General features: G+C 24.3%; 6 protein-coding genes across 6 annotated transcripts; 3 read left to right on the top strand and 3 right to left on the bottom strand.

Annotated features, from left to right (window-relative positions):
- Window positions 1-2,103: 2,103 nt before the first annotated feature.
- Window positions 2,104-4,829, top strand: DICPUDRAFT_36102 (uncharacterized protein; the record flags this gene model as incomplete). The annotated part of the gene is made up of 3 exons (XM_003289606.1): window positions 2,104-2,404; window positions 2,478-2,689; window positions 2,766-4,829. 3 exons carry the CDS (start codon window positions 2,104-2,106, stop codon window positions 4,827-4,829), a joined length of 2,577 nt encoding a protein of 858 aa, XP_003289654.1.
- Window positions 4,830-4,951: 122 nt separating this feature from the next.
- Window positions 4,952-5,715, bottom strand: DICPUDRAFT_92348 (uncharacterized protein). The gene has a single exon (XM_003289595.1). It carries the CDS (start codon window positions 5,700-5,702, stop codon window positions 4,980-4,982), a length of 723 nt encoding a protein of 240 aa, XP_003289643.1. The 5' UTR covers window positions 5,703-5,715; the 3' UTR covers window positions 4,952-4,979.
- A 221-nt stretch (window positions 5,716-5,936) lies between these two features.
- DICPUDRAFT_36122 (uncharacterized protein) lies at window positions 5,937-7,002 on the bottom strand (the record flags this gene model as incomplete). Its single annotated transcript, XM_003289594.1, has 3 exons — window positions 5,937-6,316; window positions 6,383-6,770; window positions 6,841-7,002. Coding segments are annotated over 3 exons (930 nt in total), but the record flags the coding sequence as incomplete, so codon positions are not given.
- An 803-nt stretch (window positions 7,003-7,805) lies between these two features.
- DICPUDRAFT_48737 (uncharacterized protein) lies at window positions 7,806-9,338 on the top strand. The gene is made up of 4 exons (XM_003289605.1): window positions 7,806-8,229; window positions 8,350-8,820; window positions 8,900-9,135; window positions 9,200-9,338. Exons 1-4 carry the CDS (start codon window positions 8,145-8,147, stop codon window positions 9,269-9,271), a joined length of 864 nt encoding a protein of 287 aa, XP_003289653.1. The 5' UTR covers window positions 7,806-8,144; the 3' UTR covers window positions 9,272-9,338.
- A 141-nt stretch (window positions 9,339-9,479) lies between these two features.
- DICPUDRAFT_154037 (uncharacterized protein) lies at window positions 9,480-10,702 on the top strand (the record flags this gene model as incomplete). Its single annotated transcript, XM_003289604.1, has 2 exons — window positions 9,480-10,305; window positions 10,395-10,702. The coding sequence occupies 2 exons, from the start codon at window positions 9,480-9,482 to the stop codon at window positions 10,700-10,702; spliced, it is 1,134 nt and encodes a 377-aa protein (XP_003289652.1).
- Window positions 10,703-10,737: 35 nt separating this feature from the next.
- On the bottom strand, window positions 10,738-11,812 carry DICPUDRAFT_98444 (uncharacterized protein; the record flags this gene model as incomplete). The annotated part of the gene is made up of 2 exons (XM_003289593.1): window positions 10,738-11,384; window positions 11,468-11,812. The coding sequence occupies 2 exons, from the start codon at window positions 11,810-11,812 to the stop codon at window positions 10,770-10,772; spliced, it is 960 nt and encodes a 319-aa protein (XP_003289641.1). The 3' UTR covers window positions 10,738-10,769.
- Window positions 11,813-11,871: the final 59 nt, after the last annotated feature.

The following is an 11,871-nucleotide window of genomic DNA, read 5'->3' as shown; positions in this document are numbered from 1 at the left end:
GTGTTTAAATTTGGGGTGGGGGGTTTTTTTGAGAAAAACCAACAAAATTTTTTTAATGCCAATTTTAAAAAAAAGGGGGGGGCCTTTTAGGATGAAACTTTTTTTTTTTTAATTAAAAAAAGGGGGTTAAAGGGTTATTGGCCCGGGGTTTTTTTTTTTTTTTTTTTTTTTTTTTTTTTTTTGATTGTTTATGTAAATTATTTCTAAATTGGTTCTAAATAATATTCCTCTTACTCTCGCTCAACACTATACATTTAGAAAAATGAATAGTGATATTATCTACATTTATATTTTAAAAACACACTCTAAACACTATATTTATATATTCATTTTAATAAATAATAAAATATTTGAAATGAAAGTGGGTTAGTGGTAAGAAAAACATTTTACAAACATATACCCCCAAATTAAACACACATTAATAAAAAAAAAACAAACAATAATATTAATCCCACACTACCTTTATAAGGATAAATTTATTTTAAAAAAACAACACAACAATGGTGTTATGTGTGGACACCCCAAGGGATGTGATGTTTTCCAAACTACAAATTTGGATAAAATTATAATTTTTCATTTTAAAGGATGTTGTACATTGTTTTTTATTGTATCGTATGAGCGAAGTGAGTTGGTTAGTGTGTCTGAATCAATTGAATTTAAAATATTAAATTTATTTTTTTCCTATTGTGAGTGTGTGAATGTGATACATCTATTTACAAATTTATTTTTATTTTATTGGTCATTTTCATTTTAAATTATATTGTTATTTTTAATTATGGATGTTTTATTTTTAAAAAGATATATGTGTTTTTGTGTGTGTGTTTTTGTGTTTTAAAATTTTTTTATCTTAATAAATCTATTTTTATATTTTTATTTTTAATTATTTTGGGGGAAAATGAGTGAAACAAGTTATTTTGATTTGATTTAAAATAAACAATCTATTCATATAGGTTTTGAGAACAATGTAATGTTTAAAATTATTATTTTTTTTCTGTTTTTTTTATTTAAAAATAATTATTATTTTAAAATGACATTGTTATTTTATGGATAACGTGTAATAGGAATTAGTTTAAAATAAATTATTTAAATTTTAATATTAAAATTTTAATATTAAAATTTTAATATTAAAATTTTAATCTAAAAAAAAAAAAAAAAAAAGATAATCTTAATGAATACAAGATTGCCTATACTCTGATTTAAATTTTTAATTAAATTTTTATATATTTTTGGAGTTCATCATTTATCTAAAAAAAGTTTTTTTTTTTTTTTTTTGTTTTAAGTTTATAATTTTTTTTCATATATCTTTAGTGAATTATTTTTTTTTAATATCTATTAAATAAATTAAGTGTGAATGTTGTGTATGTGTGTGTGATTGTGGTGGGTGTATATGTGTTTAAAACATGTTTAAATTTCTTAATTTATAGGAAATATCTATATCTATTTCATTTTAAATAAATTTTTGGTTTATACAAAATTTTAATTTATAAAATGAGAAAAAAAATTGATTGTGTCAATCAAAATTTTAAAGAGTAAAGATAGGGGTAGATGTGATTGTTATAAATATATCATAAATTTATACTTTTATGTTTATTAAGATAATATTACACCATTTTTTTTTTTATTGTTGTAAAAAAGATATTATTTTTAAATTTAAATGTAACCGATGGTTAGATTCATTGTATTGTTTCAACACTGGTAAAAGATGAAATGGTAAAAATTGTTTAATTTTCTGAATTATTTATAAAAAATAAAAAAAAAGAAATGTTACACACAAAAATTCAAAAATTTATTTTTCACATTTTGAATTTTAAATTTTTTTAATTTTTTGCGCCTTTGCAATAAAAAATTAACAGTTAAAAACAATTAAAAGCAGATCTTGATAAAATTTTTTAATTTTTTTTTTTTATTAAATATATTATCACACATATGTTTTATTAAATTTTTTTTAAAAATTAATACGGTGGGGAGTCTTTTATATTTTCAAATAAATAGATAATAGTTATATTATTAAATAAATAAAAATAAATTAAATAAATAAATTAAATAAATAAATAAATAAATAATAAATAAATAATTATATATTAGATTAAACATAAATTGGGTATGCATGACATTGATGTACCAATTCAAATAAATATGCTATTCCTTCCACCAACAAACGAAATTATTAGAGTTGATAGTAACTCTAAACAACAGCAACAACAGCAAATAAATAATGAAAATGAAAATACAATAAATATTAATAACAATAATAATAATAATAAAGATACAGTTACAAAAGCACCACCAACCAATACAAACACGTCATCTGATTGGACCACCAAGTTTAGTAACTTATTCTCACAAATTACAAAAAAAAAGAAATCAAATTACGAATTAGAAATTGATGCATTAAAAGATGCTTGTAAGTGGATTCTAATTTTTATTTTTAATTTTATAATTTTTTCAAAATTCTAATTATTTTTTTATTTTTTTAGTTTTATTAAATAAACCAATTAACAATGAAGAGGGTATTTTAATCTATACACTAAACAAAACAAAAAAATATATTCATTCTTTAGCAGAATTAGATATTGGTTATGTATATTTAACTGAAAAGGAAACACCAATTATAAGACAAAATGAAGATGAAATTATTTTAGCAAATAAAATTATTATTCAAGCAAATACAATGAAACATTTTTCGATTGTAAGTTTTTTATTTTAATTATAAAAAAAAAAAAAAAAAAAAAGAAATAAACTAATAAAATATTTATATTTTATAGAAAGGAATATTACAAGTTGAAATTGCTACATTAGCAGTCGAAACATTTACAAAAAGAAAGCTGTCACAAGGTCATTTGTTATTAGAAGAGGATGGATTGTTATGTGCTATTATTTATAAAATGGATCAATTAATAACAGATACTATTTATTGTAATCAAGATGATACAGTTATGTTACAACGTTTACCAGGCAACGACGGTATTAGATTCCGTTTTAGTGGCGAATATAATAAACAACAAGTTCAACAGGCTATGTTGGCATTCTCGCAACCATCAGATCCATTGGTCTGGAAAAGAATTATTGTACTAAAGGAACAGCAACATCATTCAAGTACCAATTTTACTGGTGATAGTGTTACCACTCGTTTCTTAAATAGACTTTCGACAAAAAGCAAAGAGGAAATTAATGAACTTAAAGCCAAAAGAGAAAATACCATTTTGAAATTAAAGAACCGTATGAAAATTGATTGGGAATGGAAATATACCTCCAGTTCAACTGAAGTACCAGAACCACCAACCTTTATCGATAATATGGTTAACCGTGTCAAAGAAAAAATTTCAAGTAATAACAAGTTATCAGATTTATTAAATTCAGCAAAAAAATCAGCTGTACCAAAGGATACCACCTTATCAAACCCACCAAGTCCATTTTTAGATAGTGCTAATAAAATTACTGCTGCCACTGTTAAAAATGAAAATGAAATTATTAAAAAATCAATTTCTACACCACAAGAAGAGGATATACTCCCAGACTTTGCCTCATTATCTTTAGGATCAGACAACCCAGCTCCAATTTGTGCTCCACCACCACCTCCACCTCCACCTCCACCACCACCACCACCAGCTGTTATGAAATTACAACGTAACGCATTAAATACACCAAAGAAAGCTGGTGGATCTTTAACTCCAATGCAAAAGAAAATGAGACAACTTCATTGGAATGCTATTCCAAAAGAAAAATTAAAAGAAACATTCTGGGAAAATCTTTCACCTGTTAAAGGTAATGATAATGATCAAACTTTAGTAGAATCATGGTTTTCACTTTCTCCTTTAGCTAAAGATAAATTAAATGCATCAAACAACTCTTTAGCCTCATCATCAAACTCTGTCGAAGCACCCATTCCAAATATCAAAGTTACTATCCTTGACTTACGTAGATCCAATAATATCTGTATTCTTTTATCACAATTCAAGTTATCATACGGTGCAATCAAAGAGGCCGTCCTCTGTTTCGATAACGATAAACTCTCTGTAGAACAATTAATTGCTCTTGATGCCATGTTACCAATCACCGAAGAAGAGTACCTTTTATTAAGTGCATACAATGGAGATAAAGATAATGTTGGTAATGCCGAAAGATTCTTATTGGAAATGATGTCAATTAACCACTTACAACAAAAAATTAAATGCTATCTCTTTAAACTCGAGGTTGATTCCCTTATGCAACAAATCCAAGCTAACCTCGAAACTCTTTCAAAAGCCATCAACCAATTACGTGAAAGTAAGAAGTTTATAAAGGTATTAAAAGTTATATTCCACATTGGTAGTATCTTAAATCGTGGTACCTATCTTAACTCCACCAAAGGTTTTAAACTAGACTCATTATCAAAGCTTTCAGAAACCAAGAGCAAAGATCAAAAACATACTGTTGTAGATTTTATAGAAATATATATCCGTGAAAATCAACCAGAACTTTTACAATTCTATAATGAATTAGATTTAGTAGAAAAAGTTGCACAATTATCATTGGAAAGTATTTTAGAGGAAGTTTCTGATATTGATAATAAATTTAAACAAGTTCAAGAAGAAATAAGCTATCATGAAACCATACCAGAATCACCAATTCACAAAGATACCTTCAACGAAATTATGAAGCCATTCTATACAACAACAAATACAACTTTTAATACATTAAAACAATTCTCCCAAGATACTCAAAAGCAATTCCAAGACTGTTGCATCTATTTTGGAGAAGATGGCACAATCTCATCAAAAGATTTCTTTTCAAATATTATTAAATTTACAATTTCATTTAAAAATAGTAATTTAAAACAATCAAAATAATCATACAATAATAATCATAAAATTATTTATACATTTGAAAATCTTAATTGATTTCCAAAATAAAAAATAATAATAAAAAAAAAAAAATAAAACAAAAATTTAAAAAAAAAAAAATACATTTTAGTTTTTTATTTCTTTTTATTTGTTTGTTTATTTAAATGATAACATATTTAATTCATTTATTAAATCCACATATTGTTTTGCTTGACTATTTAATACATAAAAGTGTCTTGAACGACCTTTAGAGTTTATTATAAAATGTTTTGAAGATTTGAACTGAGCAGATGAGTTATCAACACCAATTTCACCTTTTTGAATCATTTTTATTGGATCTACATAAAATATTCTTGGAGTATCTGTTATAATAAGTTGTCTTTCTTTCTTGACTAATCCTGATCTTTTTAGAGTTAAACTACATGCTAGAATGATTTCATCGTTGGGTAATAAAAAACTATTCCATTGTTGCAATGATTCATTTAGTTGTTGTTCGTTTCTAATTTCTTTTTTTTTTTCTTTATTCATTAATATTAACTCTGTTGGTTTTAATAATATTGTAGATTCATTGTTGTCGGAATTTGTAGATTTATTTAAATTGCTACTGGATAAATGTTTATCGAATAAAGAAAATGTTTGTTTTTGAAGTAATTGATGTTGGTTATGATGATTTGATAAAAATGTTGGTGATGGTGTTGTAGTGGATGCTCTTTCTCTTTGTTGAGGTTTGGTTAATAAGTTACCAGTTGATGATGATGTTAACATATATTTATTATTATTTGTATTATTATTATGAATTGGGTCAATGGTATCTGGTGGGGTTGCCGTTGTTGCTGTCGTTGGAACTACATCTGGTACGATTAATGTTGTTATATTCATATTTGTATTTAATGTGTTGGATAGGCCACTATCTTCTATATTGCCGCCACTATGATGACTATTTATACTTTCGTTTGATTTTATTAATGAAACTGGACCATTGTTTTGAATATTTAGAGGTTTTAATACAATAGGTGGTTGTTTGGGTTGTTGGTAAAGCTGTGGTGATGAAATCGATCTTCTTTTTCTTGTTGAGCCAGGTGATGGAAATGGTGATAGAGGTTCATTTGGTATGATTGGTGGTGGAGTTTGCTCTGATAATGTATCCCACTGTATACCTTTAAAAAATGGGTGCTTTTTGATTTCTGCAATTGTTGGTCTTTTGTAGGGATCTAAATTTAACAACTGATCAACCAAATTACAACATGTCGCATCAAAGTTATCTGGAAATTGGAATTCTCTTTTTGTAATTAATAAAAATGTTTGATATTCATTGAATCCCTTGAATGGTAATTTACCACTAACCAATTGATACAAAAGGCACCCAAATGACCATATATCAGCTTGTTTTCCTGCTGATTTTTCTGTTAATAACTCTGGGCATACATACTCTGCTGTACCACAAAATGATCCTGATCTACTTTTATTATCCAATCCTAAAACTTTTGCTGACCCTATAAAGATAGTAAGTATATTAAAAAATAAAATAAAACAATTTTAAAATAGTTCTAAATACATACCAAAGTCACTAAGTTTTAAATGTTTATTTTTACCTAATAAAATATTTTCTGGTTTTAAATCTCTATGCGCTATACCTCTTGAATGCAAATACTCTAAAGCAATTAATATTTCTGCAGCATAAAACTGAGCCACACTGATCTGAAAACAACCAGCGATTTTAATTTGGTCCAACAAATCACCATTTGGACAATACTCTAGAATAAAATATAGATTTATTTCGTCTTGAAAAGTATAAAATAATTTTACAATATTTGGGTGCTCCAATGAATCTAAAATTGTTTTTTCTGTATTTACATATTTTGCTTTTTTTTCTTTAATTACCAATTTTTTGTTTAATATTTTAGCTGCAAAAACCCTTTTTGTTTCAATTTCTATTACCAATTTAACCTAAATTTGAAAAAATTTGTTAAAAGCTATTATTATTAAAATTTTTTTTTTTTGTTGCAACATGTTTTACCTTTCCATATGAACCTTTTCCTATGGTTTTAATAAATTCAAAATCTGATTTACATTTCTTTGTTATAACTACACCTTGAATATCGTTACTACCTAAATTCCCCTGATCCTCTTTATCCTGATTTTCTTCTAATTGCTTTACCTGTTCTTTTTGTTGGGACATAAATGACAATGTTCTATCATTTTCATTATTATTTTGGTTATTGGTATTATTATCATCTATTCTATTATTTGTTTCAATAGATACACTATTATTTATATCGGGGTGATCCTCTGATATTGTTGATGATATTGTCGATGATGATAGAGATGTTGGTGTTGAAGTGGTATAATCATCAGAAGTTGTAAAATTTCCATCCTTGCTACTTGTAATGCTATAAGAATCGTATGTTTTAGACGATAAAGAATGAGTTGAATTATTTTTATCTATATTAAAATTATTTTTGAAACTTTTTTCTAGGGAACAATTAATATTATTTATATTTGTTTGAATTTTATTATTTTCATTTTTATTATTATTGTTCATTTTTGATCTGATATTTATTTAATTTATCAAAAAATAATTTACATTAATACTATTTTCTTTTTTTTTTTTTTTGATTATAATAATTTAATAAATAACTAACTAATAAAACAATTGTAAAAATAAATATATATTTAAAAAAAAATAAAAAAAAATAATTAAAAAATTTAAAAAATTTAAAAAAATTATTTAATTTATTTGTGGTTATTTGTGTGTTTATTCTTTATTATTAATTATTATAACTACTTTAATAAACAATTTTATCATCTATATTAATTTTATTTATAACTTAATATGTTGTTGGGGTGGGTTAAGATTTTAATTTTAAATTTTAAATTGATAAACAAATATTATATTTATTTGTTTTTTTTTTAAAAATTTAAATTTAAATTGAAAAAAAAAAAAAATTAATTTTTTTTTTAAACACTTACCCAAAGAAATGAATCTGTTTTTTAACATTGTGTTATTAAAATAGTCTCATTACATATAAGTAAATATATTTCATATACATTGATCATCCCTAAAAAAATTTAAAATTTAAATGAAAATAATATTTTGAGAAAGAAAAAAATATATTGGTTTGTAAAAAGGCTGGGTTTGTTTTAAATTAAAAAAAAAAAAAAATATATTAAATTTAATTGAATTAATTTTATTTTTTTATTTTTTTAATTTATTTTTTTTTCTAAAATTTTTTTTCCAACAATCACATTGATATTTAATAAATTTTTCTTTTCTCTTATTTTTTATTATTTATTATCTTTTATTTCTTTTATTTCATAAATATGTTCAAAGTTTTATTCAACTCTAAAAAAATCCAATCAGTTGGTCATCAAACATTTTTGAATTTTAGAGCCTATTCAACAACAAGTATGTATATCCCATTGGTTTTTTTTTTTTTTTTTTTTTGAAGATCCAATATTATTGAATATGTAAAAAAAAAAAAAAAAAAAAAAAAAGATTAAAATAAATTAATATTTTTTTATCCAGAAAAAGGTAGATTAGATGGAAAAGTTGCATTAATTACAGGTGGAGCAGATGGTGTAGGTAAAGAATCATCACTTTTATTTGCAAAAGAAGGCGCCAAAGTTTTAGTAGTTGATCTAAATGAAATCAAAGGAAAAGAAGTTGTAAGCCAAATTAAAGCCAATGGTGGAGAAGCCTCATTTTTCCGTGCTGATGTCAGTAAAGCCGCTGATGTTAAAGAAATGGTTGAAGCTGCAGAAAAAACTTTTGGTAAATTGAACATCCTTTTTAACAATGCCGGTATTATGATCTCTGAAGATGATGACTCTGTTAATACTACCGAAGAAGTTTGGGATAAAACAATGAATGTTAATTTAAAAGGTGTATTTTTAGGATGTAAATTTGGAATTCCAGCCCTTAAAAGAGCCGGTGGTGGTACAATCATTAATACTGCAAGTTTTGTTGCTTTAATGGGTGCTGCAACCCCTCAAATTGGTAAATATTCAATTATTAAATAAATATAGTTAATAATAATACTAATGTATTTTTTTAATAAACCCTATTTAAATATTAGCCTATACTGCTAGTAAAGGTGGTGTATTAGCATTAACTAGAGAATTAGCAATTATCCACGCAAGACAAAACATCAGAGTCAATGCATTATGCCCAGGTCCATTAAGAACCGAACTTTTAGATAAATTCCTTAATACTGATGAAAAAAGAAATCGTCGTTTAGTTCATCTCCCAATGGGAAGATTTGGTTATGCAAATGAAATAGCAAATGGTGCCTTATTCCTTGCAAGCGACGAGGTAAATATCTTTTTTTTTTTTTTTTTTTTTTTTTTATACTAATATTTTTTTTTTCATAATTTAGTCAAGCTATGTAACTGCCAACACCTTCTTAGTTGATGGTGGCTTAACATCATCATATGTAACTCCAATTTAAAACCTTTTTTAGATAATGTAAAAAATATAAATAAAAAACACAATTATAATATAAAAATTATCCCTCCAAAAAACTTTTTTTTTTTTTTTTTTTAAAAAAAATAAATGTAAATTTTTTAAATTTTTTTTTAAAAAATTTAATAAACAAAACATAAACAAAACATAAACAACAATATTATTAAAAAAGAAAACTATAGAATTAAATTAATATGGAAACACAAGAACCACAGCTAAGAAACTCACAAAAAAGTTCAAAGAGGAAAAAAAAATCAACAAAATCGATAAATACATCATCCATAATACAAGATCAAATAAACTATAATAACTTTACTCCAATGGAAACAGAAAATATCAATATTAATAACAACAACCCTAGTAATAATAATAATAATAATAATAATAATAATAATAATAATAATAATAATAATAATAATAATAATAATAATAATAATAATATGTATAATAGCAATTTAAATAATAATAGTATTGGCTATAGTCAACATCCACAAAATAACATGGCAAATAACCAATCTATAAATCAACAACAGCAACAGCAACAGCAACAACAATCAAATTTTGAAGATATATATTCAGATGAATATTGTGAAAATCAAATGAAATTTATTGAAATCTATATTAAAAAATGGAAAGAAAATTATATTGAAACTATGAAAGCTAATATTGAATTTCACAGAGAAGAACATCAAGCATTTAATGAACAATTAAATGACTTAAAATCTGAAAGAGTATTTTTAAACAATTATAAAGAATCAAATTTAAGAATAATAGAATCACAACAACAGCAACTTCAACTTGTAAAAAACGAGATTAAATCAATTGAAAAGAATCGGGATCAATTACCATTAGATTTAGATTTCAGAAAAATTAAATACGATGAAGAATCACAAAAACTTTCAAACCTATCAGATACAATTAAATCAATTGAAGAGCATTCAAACAAACTGTTAAATGATATTTCAACACCACTACTCCAATTTAAAAAATATTTAGGTTTAGATTTTAAAAAATTAGAGAGTAATTAATCAATATGGGGGTACCCCTATATACTATTAAAAGAAAAAACAATATACTAATAAAACTTCTTATTATTAAAAAAACTATAGATAATGAAGGTTTAAAGTTTATTTTTACGCACATAGATAAAAACAACTATTTTAAAGAATTTTCAATTTCAATTTCATTGGATAAGAATACAGAGGACTATTTCATTGTAGATTGCACCCCAATCATCCCAAATGCATCCCAACTTATTAAAACTTTAAATAGTACTGGTAATCTTTCGAGCTTTATTAAAAGAGTTAGAAAGCAATTTGTAAATATAACCAATAATATATCAACATCAACAACAACAGCAACAGCAACAAAAAACTCAAAAAATTTTAATAATATAAATAAACAAGAAAAAAAATAAAATTTAAATCTATTGTTTTAAAACTATATGGTTTTATTTATATATGTACAAAATAAATTGTTTTTTATTAGAAATTTTTATTTGATATTCTTTCAAACAATTGATTCGAAACTTCTATCGATTTAATTTCTTTTTCGTTATTAGCTTGGTCAGTTTCATTTATATTTAAATCATTCATTCTATCCAAAATTGACTTTTGAACTGAAATTGATGTTTGTTTATTGCTATTGTTATTATTAATACTATCATTATTATTGTTATCGTTATTACTTTTTAAAACTTGGTAATTGTAATCTAAAATTTTTCTTTGTTGATTTATCATATTTATATTTTCGATATTATTAAAATCAGTTGATAAATTTGAGTCTATTGATTTTAATAAACCTATATCGTTTTCTAAATTTTGCATTTTAATTTTATTATTACTATTATCATTTGTAAGCTTTTGAATATTTGTTCTGAGATCTTCCAACTCTTTATCTAAAATATTTATTGATTTATTGTATAAATGTGCTGTGCTATTGGTCGTTTTAGTTGGTTTTGAGGCTGATAGATTTGAATTTTCGTGTGGCAAAATTAAATCGCTTGGTATATTAAATATATCTGATATTAAGTACTCTTCGTATTTATTAAGATTGTTTGTAAATATTTCTTCGAGTAAACCCCAAACTTTATCTGTACCCTAAATTATACAATTTTATATTAATAAAATTATGTCTAATAGAAATAAGTTTTTTTTTTAATTTATTTATTTATTTAGTTTACCTCCTGTATTACATCTTTGTATTCCTGTTTATTACTAAATAATGGGTGCCCTAATAAGCAACTCTCTATAAAATCTGCACTATCTGCACAATAATCATGGGCTGATTCGTGAACATCGTCTATAAAACTAAATGGGTGAAAACCAAAAAATTCACTTTCTCTTTTCATATAATTTTCATCCAACATAGCATCATTATCTATTATATCTTGACTCTCATTATTTTCATTTTCTTTGCCTAAATCCATTTCTGGCTCTTCTTCTTTTTCTTGTTGTTGTTGTTGTTGTTGTTGCTCCTGTTGCTGTTCTTCTTCTCTTTCCTCCTCCTCTGCAGATATGTAGTACATTTCTTCATTTTCTTTGTTATATGATCTTGTTCTGTATCTATTTTTATATGACCTTTTGA

The sequence above is a fragment of the Dictyostelium purpureum genome (assembly GCF_000190715.1).
Source record: "Dictyostelium purpureum unplaced genomic scaffold DICPUscaffold_184, whole genome shotgun sequence".
Classification (NCBI taxonomy): Eukaryota; Evosea; class Eumycetozoa; order Dictyosteliales; family Dictyosteliaceae; genus Dictyostelium; species Dictyostelium purpureum.
Note: the sequence above shows the minus strand (reverse complement) of the source record. Positions and strands in the feature narration are given on the sequence as shown.